General features: G+C 38.1%; 1 protein-coding gene across 1 annotated transcript; it reads right to left on the bottom strand.

Annotated features, from left to right (window-relative positions):
* Positions 1–1,771: 1,771 nt before the first annotated feature.
* Positions 1,772–18,130, bottom strand: LOC307152136 (long-chain fatty acid transport protein 6). Its single transcript, XM_079860544.1, has 10 exons — positions 17,533–18,130; positions 15,573–15,779; positions 10,703–10,861; positions 10,414–10,538; positions 10,081–10,275; positions 9,843–9,933; positions 7,537–7,735; positions 5,241–5,338; positions 4,893–5,023; positions 1,772–2,705 (listed from the first exon to the last, which is right to left on the bottom strand). Exons 1-10 carry the CDS (start codon positions 18,008–18,010, stop codon positions 2,529–2,531), a joined length of 1,860 nt encoding a protein of 619 aa, XP_079716670.1. The 5' UTR covers positions 18,011–18,130; the 3' UTR covers positions 1,772–2,528.
* Positions 18,131–18,394: the final 264 nt, after the last annotated feature.

Genomic DNA, 18,394 nt, shown 5'->3' with positions numbered 1-18,394 from the left:
GTGTGTGTGTGTGTGTGTGTGAGTGTGAGTGTTTGCCACAATGAGAATGTTGTACAGGATCACCCCTTCATTTGTGTGTATGTATGATATGCATTGTGTTGGATCTATTGATTTTTATTTTTTTTTGAAAAAAAAAAATAATAATGCTCTGAATTACAGTTTTTCCCATTCATTCCTATGGGTGCCCATTTTTGTCCACGAAAGCGAGATTAAGGAGTTTGTTTTTTTTCACCCACTTAACATTCTTGAATCGAGTAAAAAAATGTTTTGTGTGTTCAGGTCACAAACTTAGGAAAAGTTGCCAAGTCTTGTACCGCTCAGATTAAGGAAAGTATTTTTAAAAAATTAATACAAATTATTTTGCCCACATTTGTCCAGCTTACGGTATTAGGGTTAAAAAGCAAACATAAATTCACAACACAACGAAATTAAGTTCACAACACAACGGAAATGCTCCCGACCACTAGAGGGCTCTCGGAGCCCGGTAAAGTTAGTTTTCCTTGCCATTGGTCATTAGAGAGTCAGCAGTCTATAAAAATATATCAACACCCCGATTAGTTTTAACAGTATGTAGCTAACCATTGTATATCGACATTTATTAATTCAAAATCACCTACGTGCATTATAGCTGCATATTTATACTCTAGAATGCTTTGACGCGCTACCACAGCGCATGATCCCTGAGGTTAAAACGTATAATTTGTATTAATTAAAATTACTTTTAACATGCAGAAACAGACATGTTCAAAATCCAAAGCTTGATTGTATTTGATAGTAGACTGACTTAATACAGGTGACTTTTTTCCCAACACCCTTCATGTATTTACAGTAAACAATCATTTTTTAAAGGAAATTTCTGTAAAAGTTTTTTTTTCTTTTATCATGTTTCAAAGGTTGTAGTTCCCATTAACCAGACTGACTTACAACAGGTGAAATTGTGCCAATAGCTCCCTGTATGCACAGTACAAGATTTGTTTTTTATACAAACATTAGGCCTAAATCAAGTTTTTTTTTTCATGTCACAAAGCTTGTGGTTCCTAGTGACCAGGCTGACTTATTACAGGTGGAATTGTGCCAATACCTCCCTATTTCACCAAATGTTTTTTTATTTTTATTTATCAAATTATATTATAAATTATACATTTTAACCACTTGGAGGAATTGCCAGACGTTCCCTTATGGATCATGCGCTGTGGTAGCGCGTCCAAGCATTCTCGAGTATAAATACACAACTATAATTCATGTAGGTTATTTTGAAGTAATATTTTATGTCGATATACACTGTTAAAACTAATCGTGGTATTGATATATTAAGACTGCTGACTCTGTAGAACAATGGCAAGGAAAACTAACTTTACCGGGCTCCGAGAGCCCTATAGTGGTCGGGAGCATTTCCGTTGTGTTGTGGCTTTATTTCGTTGTGTTGTAGATTTTCCGTTGTGTTGTGGCTTGTTTCCGTTGTGTTGTGGATTCATTTCGTTGTGTTGTGGATTCATTTCGTTGTGTTGTGAACTTATGTTTGCTTTTTAAATTTCGTTGTGTTGTGCACTACTGGGCCACCGTAAATATCACATTCCTGTTTGCAACATTTGAACACGATGTGTAAGGTTACCACTGCCCCCTTGTGGTTAACAGTCTTTGCAAGTTTGAAAATAGTAAATTAACTGATTTCGCTGTTTATTGGATGATCACATCCAATCATCATGATCTAAGAGTTTCGTATAGCAGCATGGAAACAGAAATCATGCCAACTTTATTAAATCTAAGCAAGTGAACGATAAAAAAAAGTTAATTTTATTATTATGTAAGTGAGATGCTAACAAATTAATAACAAATTACACTTTGTCACACATGCCAGAACAATCCATGAGGTTTTCCAGTGTCCAGCACTACAATCAAACAACAGACAGACAGTATAACCTGGCCTTGAACTGGAAGGTGGGACAGGTTTAAAGCTACAAATACAATAAAATAATCATATACTGTCCAATTACATTTCATTGAATTATTTACATTGTTGCATATAAATGAAAAGGCACAATTTTAGCTTGTTTATTGAGATTATAAAACCAATTCATAGAATCCATTAATAGAAGTCCTGCTGTAACAAACATATCAGACATGTGTTTGAAACAGAACAAGAGCAGATAATACTCATAAACTGATGTTATATTATTATACATTAATATACGTAAAACCCTTTTTTGTGCTTTACTGTTAATAAGACAAGTGAACAATACTTTCTAACCACTTCACTCGGCTTGTAACTGATTATAGTAGTAATTTGTTTTCATTATTGATGTTAATAAATCCAAACAAAATCTTTCCAGTATATCTGGGCTCGGTACCCAATAGACACCTACTGGTTTATAACTAGAACACTAAAAACTCACAAACACTTCATAAAGGCTGACTGCTGTTCTGCCTCTGTGGATTTAGTAAATCCACTTCCAGAAACATGTCATCTAGTGATGTGGATGTGTTCCAAACGCATCGTTTCACGGGCCACTGCATTTCCCACAATGCATCTACAGTCTCTTCTGGCCTGATACGATGTGTTGATATGTGTGTGCAGTGAGGGGGGTGTAGGTTTTCTGCGAAGCGTCTAGGAGGTAGAGCGGCTGCTGGACTGTGTCGGGACTGAAGCCCTGCTGGACCAGTCTTCCCTTCTGCTGCTTGAACGTGTCCGTCATGTCTAAGGAAGTCTGCAGGACAAAAGCAGGAAAAGCACATAAAGACTCAAGGCAATGGATGAATGTGTAAAAGCACACATGCAGGGTGCGGTTTCTTCCAGGAACATGAGTCGCACATCACTCAGTGCTGCACTATTCTGTTCTTACAACACAGATTTGGATCCATTGCTTCTGTGAAGAGCGCTATTCCAGTGAACTCAAATTACATCGTGACATCTCAGAATTGGATTTGCTGATGTACAGTGGTGTGAAAAAGTGTTTGCCCCCTTGGTAAATACGATCAAATGTGGCTGTAAAAAATAAATCTGCATTTTTAATCCTTTTGATATTTTGATATTTCATTCAAAAAATGTGCAAAAATCTAACCTTTCATTGAAGTAAAATAATTGAAAGTGGGGGGAAAATCACATTATGAAATAAATGTTTTTCTCCAAAACACGTTGGGAAAAAATGTTTGCCCCCTTTTATTAAATACTTTTTGCAACCTCTTTTTTCCAAGATAACAGCTCTGAGTCTATTCCTATATTAAAAATGCAGATTTATTTTTTACAGCCATATTTGATCATATTTACCAAGGGGGCAAACACTTTTTCACACCACTGTATGTCGTTGTTAAAGATGCTCTTATACTGTAGTGCATTAGGGCCAGTCCACTTTTTCCAGAAGTATTTCTTCCAATCAGTCTTTCCCATAGGGATTTAAAAAAAGAAAGTCTTCGATACCAAGCCAATCAGTACGAGCTGAATCACAACATTACCAAGTTTTTTTTTTGAAGCAAAAAAGTGTGTTAAAAAAGTTACCTTTGAGGTTAAGAACTACAATCCCATGAAGCATTGGGAACAACAAAATCAAATTAAAAACGATGCAGAAATATACAACTATTTATTTAAAGTTGAATATATCTATAGAAACAATATTTGATATTACACAACATGCATGTACATACAAACATTTAATTTTTTGAGAGCGTAGGGACGTATATGGATTAAGTAATTTGCGGTGCTTCGTGACAGTATTTTTTTATATACAGTATATAAAACATCTTAAACAAATACATGCACCTTCAATTGACAACCATGAAGCTCAAAACAGGTCTGTCTTTAAAGGCTTAGAAGTTATCGGTTTTACTTCCTGAACCGAACTGTTGCACTATTTGTTTGTTTCGATTCTCTGATCAGTGGAGATTTCTTTGCAGAAGTTTTTCACCAGGAAATCAGCTGTTAAACACGATTTAAAAAATAAATTGAAATAATCCAGACCGACTGCTTCAACAAAAGCATAAACTATCCATTAATAAGCTCACAGTACGTTGCACTTCACCACAGCACTGCTTGATCCTGATTAGTTGACAGCCAAAGGTTCCTGATTACTTTTTAATAGCTGAATGACAATGTAAAATGTCAAAGAAATGACTCTGGCTGGGTGACTCTTCCAGAATAATGTCAGCTGTTTATAAGCAAGATGCTGAATCAGTGGCTGAAGAATGTTTTAGAGATAATAACCTAAAAATGGGTTATGACATGCTAACTGTGGTAAAACGGAGCCCTGACAGCAGAGTTATTGAAAATGATTGCACTGTTGAGTGGGTGCATTAATTGAGCTGTGTATTAACTTAAAAAGAAAAAACTCAATTATTCCTTGCATATCCCAGTTTAATACAGTCAATATAAGTAGATAGACGTCCTCCGTGCTAAAAACCGAAGTGTCCCTTGTCCTGTGTCCATCCTGGTGTTAGACGCTTTTGGTGATCAAATTACAAGTGGTCAACGCTAAATGCATTTTCTGACCATAAATGGTCACAGAAGACTTTAAGATTCATGTTTATACCAAATGGAAACAATTTCAAAATTCTGCATACTCCTATACGGTGACGTATACAGCAAATAAAGCAAATTTCAACTGCTTGATTGCTTGTAAATCACAAAATGTAAACTATATTATCAGCCAGCTCTAATCTGTGAAATGCAACTATAAGACTCGAAGATAATAACATATTATAAACATTAACATCATGATTTTCAGAAAAGCTGCTTTGAAACTGTGTGTATTGTGAAAATCACTATATAAATAAATTTGACTTGACTTGAGTGGCCTGACGTCAACTTCTGCTTCAACCACTGATGAGAAAATATAATAATCATGAAGGTTCAGACAAACAGCACAGGTAAAAGCAGGAGAGAGAGAGAGAGCGAGAGATACCTGAACTCTCAGAAACCAGGGCCATGCGTACGGAGGGAGTGTGTGGACCAGATGACCGTAGAGTCTCTCTCCATCCAACTCATGATCATCCTTCAGGACAACAGCAGCCATTCCCACTCGACCCTCGTATCCTGCAGGAACACCAGACTCCATTCACACGAGCTCCAGTGACACAACACTGTTAGATGAAACCACTGTCCTTCTCACTTCAAACACTGGAATCTTGTCAAATGTAACGAGTGCTTCTAAAGTCAAAGTTTATTTAACAATCATTTAAAACATGATTTAATAAATACAAGCAAAGTAAACACTACAGAACAACCCCTGTTAGTCTGAGATGATCGTCACCTGGTACAGTGACCCCGTACACACTGACGTCCAGAAGGAAGTCCAGACCGCCCAGCACTTCAGACACCTCAGTGGTAGACACGTTTTCTCCTTTCCACCTGCAAACCAACCAAGAACATGATCCATGACATGGTCAGGGTGTAAAAAAAACACGAGGATGTGAAAGTGAAAGGCCCGTTCACACCAAGGACGATAACTATAACAATAATGATAAAGTTACAGTTCTAAAACTTGTTTTGAATATAAGAATAACTATAATGGCACAGGGAAACTACATCATTTGAATCACTTTCAGTACAATTTCTTTTCCAGCTGATGAGCGATAAATCCAATCAAAATCGGTCCTGCTTTAAAGAGCTCGAGCATTTAAAGCAGCAGATGATAAAACTGCAGCATGCGCTTAGAATAAACACAACGGTATTGTCCGCTGGTGTGGACGCTAATATATAGTTATCTTTATATTTATCATTGTGAGTGTGGACAGCCCTTAAGAACAGAGCAAATGGACCATGATCCTAGCAGTCATTTGAGTTCATATTTCACACAGTTCCAAACAGACAAATAAAGAATCCTCTTTTTTTCAGATGGACAGATGGATGGAAAAACGAGCCAAGAATTTAAAACAGGACCACAGATCATTCATATTGTGAGAACAGTCAATCATATTCCTTCCTGTACTGGAGTAATTTCGCCTATACACAATGAGGAATTACTCTATTATATTTTGCTCTTTGAGTTCTGTGAGAAGAAAAGGGCTGAGACCATCAAACTTCAAGAATCAGCTGAAGACTTCACTAACCCACAACCATAAATGAAGAAACCTAGCAGAACTCTCTTCTTTTCTGCTTTACACTGGCATTAGTTTGGCTCTTATGACAACTGGCTTGTTTGTGACTAGGGGTGGGAATCTCTAGGCACCTCACGATTCGATTCGATTACGATTCAGAGGGTAACGATTATCGATTATTAACGATTTTTTTTTTTTTTTTTACTTACTTGGTACTTTTAAAGCAAAGTATTTATGATGACCCATAACGAACTTACTTGCATCTTCCTATATTAATTTTATTAATAAAACAAATGGAAGTGATTTGAACATTGCAAAGAACCAACAGGAAAATAAATGTGTGCCTGTACTAGCAGCGTACTTGTAGTAAATTAATACAAACTTCAGCATATTCTGAATCTCTAGCATTTAATAATAGACTTCTAACCAACATCCTCTTGTTATTTCCAATGAGCAATATAATCCTTCAGACAAAAAAACATTTTGCTGTAGCAGTTTTTGTTCAAAAATATAGAATTATGTACCGGCAGCTCTCATATAATGCTTGTGGACTTACGCATATTGTGAATAATTAGTAATATACAAAGCCGCTCTTATACACAACTAAATAATAAAGAGTTATGACTTGAAATGTTTGCTGTATACTACAATCAAAAACAGCTTATACAAAAAAAGTGAATGAACATCTGCAGAGAGCACAGTTAAAATTTAACTTTTTGTGACTGGCATTGCACATATTGCAGGGCAGAATAACCTACGTATAACAGATCGGTTTACAGTATATTGATGAGAAAACTAAATACTGAAGGCAGGTCTCATACAAAAAAAATACTAAATAGGTAACAATGAAATTGCCAATTTTCCATACGTTAGCTTTTAACGAAGAGGGTGCCGTTCGAATTTGGCGCTCAGCCATCATGAGTCTGTTATGTGCGCGCCACAGACTGCACGCGCACTGCACGTCCACTTAGAGTTCCGCCTTTTGCGTTCCGTCAATATTACGTTATTAGAAAAAAAAAAAAAAAACATTTTTAGAGAATCGATTTTTTTACATTTGTGAATCGATTCAGAATCGTCCACGTCCGCATCGCGATGCATCTAAGAATCGATTTTTTCTCCCAACCCCTATTTGTGACGTTTCTCATTTTCTCATAATAGATGTAAATGTAGTCTCCATCTGTTGTGTATATTCTTATATACGTGTGTCAAAAGTTCAGTCAATGTAAGAGCGCTCTGCTCAGAGAGGAAATCCCAAAGGACGAGCCGGAAGGAAATGCCCTGTGTTTGTGATTTTACTGCATGAAGGTTGTGCTTTTGGGCAGATCTTCAGAAGTCCCACCAAGTTAGTCTTGGCCAGACCCTCTGCCAGAGCCCTGAAGGGTTTAGAAATATTCATACAGAATCCTAGACTGGTGACCTCTTGCAGCTACAAGCCAGAATTAAATGCAAAGATTCCCAAAATTATAGCCACATTTGCAAGCATGAGGGAAAAAACAGTGAACTAAAGACCTGAACGTGTCTCCAATCCTGTCTTTGAAGTAGACAAAGTCTCTGTGGTCCTGAAGCATCAGATCTCCTGTGTTGAAATACACGTCTCCCGTCTTGAAGACGTCCCGCAGCAGCTTCCTCTCAGACATGGCTTTATCACCGGCGTAGCCCAGGAAAGGGTTGGTGAACATCACTGGAGCCACCAGTAACCCTGCTTCCCCTGAAAACACACGAGTCTGGCCTGAGGATCACATGCTGCTTACACACTCTAAACAGATCAGACTTTACTTTATTTTTGGAACTTTTTGTATGAGTTTTCCTCATATATAATATAAAATCTATAAAATCAGGGCTTGACATTAACTTTTTTTGCTCACCAACCACTGTGGCTAGTGATTTTTCAAAGTTATTAGCCACTCAGCATTTTCACTGGCCACGATTTTGACTGATACCATGGGAAAAACTGCCATATAGATATTTTGGTAACACTTTATTTTAAGGTGTCATTGTTACAGTATAATTATATATTTAAGTACTGAGTAATATTAATTAACTACATGTACTTACTCTAGGGTTAGATTAGGGTTTGGTTATTTGCATATAAATGTGCATAATTTACTGTTATTACTATGGTAAGTACATGTAACATTTAACAAGGACATTGTAAAATAAAGTGTTACTGATATTTTTAATATTATCTCATAATTTGGAAGCAGGTTTATTAGGCTGCGGTCACTTTAAGACCTGACGCACGGACTGACTGTGTACATGAATACTCGACCGGTATTTTGACATTATTTTGTGTGTATTTTACGGTTTAAGCACAAAAGCCGCGAACAAGAACTAAATTTAGTACTGAGAGGCGGCTTTATGTGTGAGCACAAAATCTGGGGGAATGAGTAATACGCGCAATCCCACACCAAAATTCAAGTCCTGTAACAGCAACAATATTCTGGAGCAAACGAAACGACTGAGTGAGTGAGTGGAGGCGGGTTTGTGTGTAACTCGCTGTCGGAGAGATGAGAGCGCAAGAAAACACTGCTAATATAGTGTATCTATTCTGCGGAAAATGAGAACTGGAACGTTTCAGATATTTCAGTACCCATGTATCCAAAAATGTATATTTATGAGATTAAAACATTGCACTTAGTTTAATATTTCAGATGCCTTTTTAAAAGCCTACAATTGAAAAATATATACATTATATATAAAATTCAACCCACCACACCACTGCAGAAATACACACACATTTGTTATGTCAAATGTGTCATTTGGCGGGTGTTAATGTCAAGCCCTGTATATATAATATGTTTTCCAACAGCAAAAACATGACACTGTCGGGTAAAGCATACATAAGTTTACATAAAGGTACCATTCTTGATACTTTCCCATCCCAATGATCCAGCGTAGGTGATCCTGTTTCAGGGTCACGTAGCAGTTTTATAATTGATATGGTCAATATACAGTGCTATGCATAAGTTTAGACACCCATGCTAAAGTTGACTAAAAAGAGGAATAAAAAATCATCTTTTGGAAACTGAACTTAATGCCTTAATTTAAAAAATTAGGAAAAATCCAACCTTTAAGGACACCAATTTTCTTTGTGAATGAGTAATGTATCGTAAATAAATAAATGTTCTTCCTTAAAATACAGGGTGCATAAGTTTGGACACCCCTATGTTAAATTCCCATAGAGGCAGGCAGATTTTTATTTTTAAAGGCCAGTTACTTTATGGATCCAGGATACTATGCATCCTGATAAAGTTCCCTTGGCCTCTGGAGTTAAAATAGCCCCACATCATCACACACCCTTCACCATACCTAGAGATTGGCATGGTTTTATTTCAGTTAGCCTAATAGCTGATTTGCATTGAGAGATGATCTTATGGAAAGTACTCCATGCCAATCTCTAGGTATGGTGAAGGCTATGTGATGATGTGGGGCTATTTTAACTCCAGAGGCCAAGGGAACTTTATCAGGATGCATAGTATCCTGGATCCATGAAGTAACTGGCCTTTAAAAATAAAAATCTGCCTGCCTCTATGGGAATTTAACATAGGGGTGTACTAACTTATGCACCCTGTATTTTAAGGAAGAACATTTATGTATTTACGATACATTATTTATTCACAAAGAAAATTGGTGTCCTTAAAGGTTGGATTTTTCCTAATTTTTTTAATTAAGGCATTAAGTTCAGTTTCCAAAAGATGATTTTTTATTCCTCTTTTTAGTCAACTTTATCATGGGTGTCTAAACTTATGCATAGCACTGTATGTCTGCTCTTAAAATGTGAAGTATAATAACAATTAAAAATATACTGACCTCACCTTTACTCACTTTAATGCAGTGTCCTGAGTCTGTCCGTATGGGCTCATACGTTTGTGGATCACATTTTAAAAACTCAAAAGGCAGACTGAGCTGGAATAAATCAAAGAAAAGAGCTACCTTACATTCATATTTCTGAATGAACTGCAATTCATCTTTGAATGTCATTTATTACACATCACTCAAACTCAATGTTACTGGAGAGTTGGATTAGTAAACCTCAAATCGGAAAAAACAGACCTTATTAAAATAACTGGCTCGTCCAATTGGTCCAATTTCATCTGTGTAATTAACAAAGCCAATACTGGCCTCCGTCAAACCATAAGCTTCACGAATTTGGATTTTTCCAAAACGTCTGACAAACTCCTTCCAGACATCAGCTCTAAGTCCACTTCCAGCAGCGAGGCGAACTTTATGAGACGCTTCCTCTGCAGTCTGTCAACAAATAAAGCAAAATCTTAATGTTATCTACATCAACACAATGAAATGTTGTCTTTGACAAAACAATGTCAACTAGAAACAAAACCCCTAAAAATGCAGTACATATTTTAGCATGAAGTACAAACTTTGTACCTTTGGTTGATTGACCAAATATCGACAGAGTTCTCCAATATACTGAAACACAGTAACATCATACTTCAGACAGTCCTTCCAAAACTGGCTGGCAGAGAACTTCCTCTTCAAAACACACGTCGCCCCTGAAACACAATGCTCCATGTTAGGATAAGGATTACACTTGCAGGAACTGTTCACATTCAACTGCTTTCTTACACTAACAATATTTATATGGAAGCCATACAGACGCCACATATAATGTGCAGAAAAACAGTTGTGATTTGTCCCTGTGTTAGTGAGCTCATACCTAACTCGATGCATCCGCCGATGCCGAGCAGCGACGCAGACATGTGGTAGAGTGGCAGCGTCAGGTAGACTCTATCACTGGCACGAGCGCCACACAAGCGGAGGAAGGCCATACACATCACAGCTTTGATGTGACTGATTCGAGCAGCTTTCGGCAGTCCTGAGAACCAGAGAAAATCAGGAGACCGTCAGTGCAACAGACGAGCCTGGGGCAAAATAAAGACTGAAACATTCCCGTGTTTAGGCAGACGTGTAGTGTACATTATCACCTACTCCATATGTGCTCACAATCAACCACTCCACACCTCAGAATAGAGTAGAGTAGAGTAGAGTAGAGTAGAGTAGAACAGAATAGTCATTGCCACATGACTGGTCTGGTAGAAATTGCTGTTCATTAATGTACAGTGAAGGATCTAAAGCCTTTTTCTGATTGAGTTCCTTTGGTTCTTCTGACAGCTGTGCATGAGTTCCTGTTTTGTTGTGAATAGTGAAGCTGCCCATAGTTCTTTAGAAAAATCCTCCAGGTACTGCAGATTCTTTGGTTTTATTGGGTTTCAATGGGGACATTATATAACTAAGTACTAAGAGTGTAACTATTTTGTGTACCTAGTAGGGGTGTAACAATATATTGCAATACAAAAATGCAACAATATGTATCATGGATAGTGACAATATGTATTGTGTATAGTTCACCCAAAATAAAAATTACTGTGCATGTTTTAGTGTCAGTACTACATTAAACTACTATAATGTTGAATATAATGTATAATAATGCACTGGGGGAATGTTTGTGGGTCCTGATAATGCCAGATATCTTATGTTACCAGTAAAAAGTGGACTACATTATTATAAATATGTCTAGTCAGTGAAAGAGAACAAGCATATTCACTTAAAATAATTCTGTATTTTCAGCTTCAGAATCATGGATATTTTTATTCTGGCGTCTCTATTGTCCTGTGAATTGGGGTTTCAGCACCAAGTCCAAGCCTATTCTTTTACACACACAATGTAATATTAAATTTAGCAATTTAAATCAACAGTACATTTTTTGTTAACCTTTTATCATATGCCTTGGAGTATTGTCAAGTCAAGTCAAGTCAAGTTTATTTATATAGCGCTTTTCACAACATAGGTTGTATCAAAGCAGGTTCACAGTATTAAATTAAAACAGTACATCAATGTTTGTTTCTAGTGGAATGTCCACGTTTGGTAATGCTGATCAATAGCATCGTTGATTGATTAATTAAATTAAATATCCCCAAATATTCCCAACTGAGCAAGCCAAAGGCAACAGTGGCAAGGAACCGAAAAACTCCATCAGGTGACCTAATGGAGAAAAAAAACCTTGGGAGAACCCAGGCTCAGTCGGGGGCCAGTTCTCCTCTGGCGTTTATGAACTAGAGGTCGAATTTAACTGTAAGATTAAAAGTATTATATGAATGCCTGGCTGAAGAGATGCGTCTTTAATCTAGTTTTAAACTGGGAGAGCGAGTCTGAGCAACGAACAGTATCCGGAAGACTATTCCAGAGTTTTGGAGCTAAATGTGAAAATGCTCTCCCTCCTTTGGTGGATCTGGATATCCTAGGTATGACCAAAAGCCTCGAATTTAGTGATCTTAAAGAGCGCGATGGATTTAAAAAACAGTTTAAAACCTTAATTCTTAATAAATATACGGATGCTTAAGAAAAATTGTCTAATATAAGTTTATGTATAATTGTTGTGCATAAATTGAAACAACACAAGCAATGAAAATGTATATATGTATGTATATATCTATATATGTATATATTTATGTGTGTATGTATGTATGTATATACATGTATATTGTTTATGCTTAAATTTTGATGGGTAGATGTTGTTTTGTAAATAGGGTAGGCGTAATAAGCCACGGCTTCAGCCTACACCTTTTCGGTTACCATCTTTGTTTGTAATGAATTTTCGGTACATATATTTATATGTTTTAGTAACCGAATAAACCTTCATTCATTCGATTATAGGGCGATAGAAGATCGGTTAAATAGACTGGAGCTAAGCCGTTTAGGGCTTTATAAGTCAGTAGCAATACCTTGTAATTAATACGGGACTTTATAGCTAACCAATGCAGTGATGATAAAATCGGTGTTATATGATCATATTTTCTTGATCTAGTTAGAACTCTAGCGGCGGCATTTTGGACTAACTGTATCTTGTTTATTGAGGATGCAGGACAACCAGCTAATAAAGCATTACAGTAATCTAGTCTCGAGGTCATGAATGCATGAACTAACTTTTCTGCATCAGAAACTGATAGCATGTTACGTAGCTTAGCAATGTTTCTAAGGTGGAAAAAGGCTGTTCTTGTAACATATGAAATATGATTTTCAAAAGACAGGTTGCAGTCTAATATAACACCCAGGTCTTTTACATTGCAATAATATTGAATCGTGAGTTCAGTGTCATATGTATCAAATCGTGACAATATGGTATCGTTATACCCCTAGTACCTAGTGTAAAATATTTTTATTAAAGGAAATGGCTGTGAAATATTAAAATTCTGATAAAAATACAAACAAAATGTATGCATTTGGAATCTCTAACATAGGCAAAATGATAAATAAAATGTTCATAAGGACGTACAAGGGTTAAATGCCATAATTGAACTAAGGCCTAATCCTGGCTTAATCGAAGACTGTCTGTGAAACGTCTCGGTTACGCATGTAACCCTCGTTCCCTGAAGGAGGGAACGGAGACGCTTAGGGAGCCTGCCATCTTCGAGTATTGTTAAAACGAGCCAATGCACGCTCCACCCCGCAGCGCGGGTATAAATACGGAAGTGGATGCACGCATCAGTTGTTTTTCGCTATTGTTTTTCAATAGTGGCGACGGGACTACGTCTCTGTTCCCTCCTTCAGGGAACGAGGGTTACATGCATAACCGAGACGTTCCCTTTCAGTTCGGTCACGTTCGGCGTAGTCGACATACCAACTGATTGGGAGCCCTACTAAAACGCCACTAGTGCTGCCACCTTCCAGTGCCTAGACCAAAAGCCTCCTGCTCCCCCCCTGCATTATTGAGGCGGAGATAGGACAGGGCTTAGGCCGGGGAAGTCACTGCTGTTCCGCAAGTCCCACTCAGTCAGACTTGGACAACACTGGGAAAGCGTGCCCTTTCGGAGGAAAGGAAGATGCTGGGGAAGCCACATCCAGCCCGTAGGGAGGTATACATGTGGAGGTTACACATATGGAATGGACGTTACCGGGTAATACAACATCTCGAATGTCACTGAGGTGGCTCCAGCCTATAACAGGGGGGAGAGACGCAGCGGTCAGAGACGGCAGAGCAGGCTCTGTCAAGGGAAAGACACGGGCTCGCCACAGGGAGGCGTACCGTGGACAAATACACATATGGGATCGCCGTAAGGATCACAACATATGGACCCAGCCTAGCACAGTTTCCACCAGTGCATACAAGTGTTAGGCCTGGCATCGGATGCTCCGCCACGTCCGTTGCCGATGGGTGTGGAGGAACTCAACAGGGTTTGGCAAAAGAGGAACTCTACTGGAGGAAGAATGGCGCACGTATCCAGGACGTGCAGTGCGCGGACAGTCTGTGGCGTGCACATAACAGAGACGCGCACACACATAACAGACTCATGATGGCTGAGCGCCAAATTCGAACGGCACCTTCTTCGTTAAAAGCTAACGTATGGAAAATTGGCAATTTCATTGTTACCTATTTAGTATTTTTGTATGAGAGCTGCTTTCTGTATTGTTTAGTTTTCACATCAGTACACTGTGTAAACCGATCTGTTATACGTACGTTATACTGCAATATGTGCAATTTCAGTCACAAAAAGTTACATTTTGACTGTGCTCTCTGCAGATGTTCATTCACTTTTTTTGTATAAGCTGTTTTTGATTGTAGTATACAGCAAACATTTCAAGTCATAACTCTTTATTATTTAGTTGTGTATAAGAGTGGCTTTGTATGTTACTAATTGAAGCTACAGTAAGTTGTTCAAAAATGTTCATTTTGTCTTCTTAATGATTAAATTGGACAATTCTCTTCTAGAAAGACAAGGTGTTCAGGTGGAGAAAAAACTTTTTCTTTACCTTGACATGTTTCGACTGCAACCTGCAGTCTTCCTCCACCTGAACACCTTGTCTTTCTAGAAGAAAATTGTCCAATTTCTACAGTATGTTGGTTCTGATCTACTTCCTAAAGGAAATAAGCCTTTCATTTATTTGTTATTGTTTAGTTCAACTTGATGAGTCACAACACAATGTGATGTATTCATTTCTGTGTTCTACAGAACATAAGCTACATACAAATAATTCTGAAGTTATAACTACACGACACAGAAAGTGCTTTGAGTTGTTGTTACTCAATAAAAGAGTTAAGTAATTCAGCAGCTGACTTTTTTTAATACTGCAATCACTTTGTAGTGTATTTTCGTTTACTGTTGTGAAATGGAAAATCAATAATCGCTAATCGAGAATCGTTAATAATCGAAAATCGACTGTAATCGAATCGGGAAATCAGACAGATTAACCACCCCTAGTATTCAAGCAGTTCAGCACAGATTGAACACGTTCCTCTGTGAGGCGTGATTGACTGGTGGACCGAGTCCAGATCCATACCGAGAAAAGAGATCCTCTGCCCGGGGGCGAACTTCGTGCCCCAGAGGGCGAGGTCGGTTGCGGTGCGGAACTCACCCATGAGCTCACAGTCTGGACTACCCTTGTGCATGTCCATGAGTGCCTAGGCCTGGTGGACCTGGAGCAGCACCATGGCATGCAGAGAGGAAGCAGCTTGAAACTAGAAACGTGTCTGCTGCCATCCTGAACTGTTATAGAGTAACAGCTGTTGGTGTTTTCTGTGTGTACTGCACCTGTAGTGCCAGATGTGAAGATGAACAAGAAGTTGGCCATGAGGTTTGGTGGAGGAGCGTCGAGCACAGGCTTCTCTGGTGAGGCCGAGTCCAGCTTGTCCAGCAGAGTCCTGATGTTCTTCAGTGAGGATCTCTCTGCTGCCACACACACATCTATCCCAGAGTCCATCAGCGTCAGCAGCACCTCCTCCAGAGACGCCATCAGGTCTGCAAGCACGGGACAAGATCAGGACATTATGTGGCTGCAGGAGCAAAGAGCCCTATATGTTATATGTACAGAAGTTATTGTGCGCTTATATTCTCACTAATTACCAACACAAACCAAATTATAGTACATTAACATCTTAAAATTGAATCGATCAGCGAGCATGTGTCATAATTATGTGACATAATACTGAATACTGAGCCACAACATGCCATATCCAATAATAATAATAATAATAATAATAATAATAACAATCAGTGCTGGCCTGGGTGGTAACTGATTACATGTAATCTGGATTACGTAATCAGATTCCAAAAATTAAGTATGTGTAATTAGATTTTACTACATTTTAAAATACTCGTAATCAGACTACAGTTACTTTTTTATTGATTACATGATTATATGTTATTCTCATCGATCATTGAAAACTGAGAACCACACAGCATTTGATCACTGGAGTTACAGAAATCATTTCACTTTTAAAAAGAGTTCTCTCAACATTGCATATCTAATCAACTCCTGACAAACACATTAATTATCATTTGAATTATCACTCAGTGAGTCGTTTAACAATGTATTACCATCTTTGGAAGGCTTTTGTCTTTCACACAAATTAAAATGTACGAATTTACATCATTTCATATGTACATGCAATTCCCCAAATTTTGTGTCAAGCTGAACGTCTTTGACCAAATACATTTACTTGAAGTATCCACTGAGATTTTACGTTATTAAGTCAATAATTAAATAAAGTCCAATAATAGAAAAGAAGTTCACGGTTCTCCAATATCGGTTAATGGTCACATAACATGCAGGTAAACAAATACAATTTTTTTTTTTTTAAATAATATTTAATGAGTGTTTTATTTAGATTTTTAAAATGATTTTCATTAAACTCACAAACCCCAGTCTGGAAAACCCTGACGAAACGTAACATTTAATACACACATCGTTGATAAAGAATGGAATATATTTTCTTTATCTTTATCTTTGTATTTTTATATTAATATGGTACAATATTATCCTATTTAAAAAAATCAATGTGATAAATGTCAAAAATAAACTAAAAGTAATCAAAAAGTAGTTAGATATATTACATATTATATATTTACTTATATATAATATATATTACTTTAAATGTGTAATGTAATGGATTAAGTTCTTAATTACAATTTGTAAGTAATCTACCCGGATTTGTTTTAGTTTTGTCGTCCCTTCTAATAACTGTCCATCAATACTCCAACAACCACAGAATAATTCAGCCTAGTTTTCAGTTTGGTTTTCAGACGCCAGATTTCTTTTGAAAGGGAAACTGAAAAAAATTTATCAATACCAGCCTAAACAGCCTTCAGTTTGTTTGTTTGTTTGGGTTTGTTTTGTTTTTTAACAATGTTCAGTCAGGCTTTGCTTTGTCAAAACATGGATTTCTTTGGTCAAACTTTTCTTGTTGTTTGTAAATTGTTTTAAATCAAACAATACAAAATAAGCAACCAAAACAACTAGCATGAAGGCTAGCATGACATAAGAGCTGTAGTAAAGCAACTCTGTGCTTCTACGACAGGATCAGGCATGTTCATCTTCACTTCAGCTTGATGGGAAGAAGTCCAGTGACATAAGGCAACGACTGAGGGGGAAAGGTCTCTATTTATTGCAGTTAGGCTATATAGCGTGATAATAACATATGGTGCTGACTCTGAGCTACCTTTACCGTCAGTTGAGTTGCTTAACGTTATACCCGAGCGTCGCGTCGCTTACCTGAGCCGACGACGAGCGCTTTAGCGCCACAGCTGTGCAGACAGTGCTGCAGAGACTGAGATTTGATGTTAAAGTTGAGAAACGCGACCTCACAGCCAAGCTTACAGAGCCCGAACCAGACGCAGATGAAGTCCGGCTCGTTGTTCATGAGGAGCGCCACGATATCCCCGTGTTTCAGCCCGCAGTGAGACCTCAGCACGTCCGCGAATCTGTTACTGCGCACATCTGCGTCCCTGTACGAGAGGATCTGATCCTCGAACACGATGAACGGTTTCTGAGGGATGTTTCTGGCTTGAAGCTCAAAGCACTGGAGATATGTGACAACTCCGCGCTTCATCCTCGCCATCATCGCCTTCCCCACGCGCCGAACCCTCGCGTAATACAGCACGTCTTCCCAAAAGTACGGGTAAAACTTCCTCTGGACGAGCAGAAGAGTGGCGATCCCGACAGCCAGAGTGCCGATGGCCCAGCTCATCATGATGCCTAACTTTCTCACACACACACACACTGATCATGAGGAGAAGAAGAACCGTGTGTGTTTGTGGCGCTGCTGGAATCTTCACCCCATACTTAAATACCCTCCGACGCTACTGCGCATGCGCGAGGCTGAAACTGGCTGCAGAGACTAAACTTCGTTATCATGAAACTACAAGTACATACTCTAGAGTCTACGCCCAGCAGGACATTCGCTTCTCTCCCACTTCAGGAAACATATAATTGCAAATATCCTTAGGAAGTTAGGTTAAGTCCATTAATAAGTTTGGTTTTGGTTTAAGTCCATAATCTAATAAACTGCTGTCTATGTAAAGTAGCCTATAAACCCAAAAGTGCATTGATAGGTATTGATTTCACTAGGTTGTGA

This window comes from Squalius cephalus (assembly GCF_949319135.1).
Source record: "Squalius cephalus genome assembly, chromosome: 24".
NCBI lineage: Eukaryota > Metazoa > Chordata > Actinopteri > Cypriniformes > Leuciscidae > Squalius > Squalius cephalus.
This window is presented reverse-complemented; position numbering and strand designations above follow the sequence as displayed.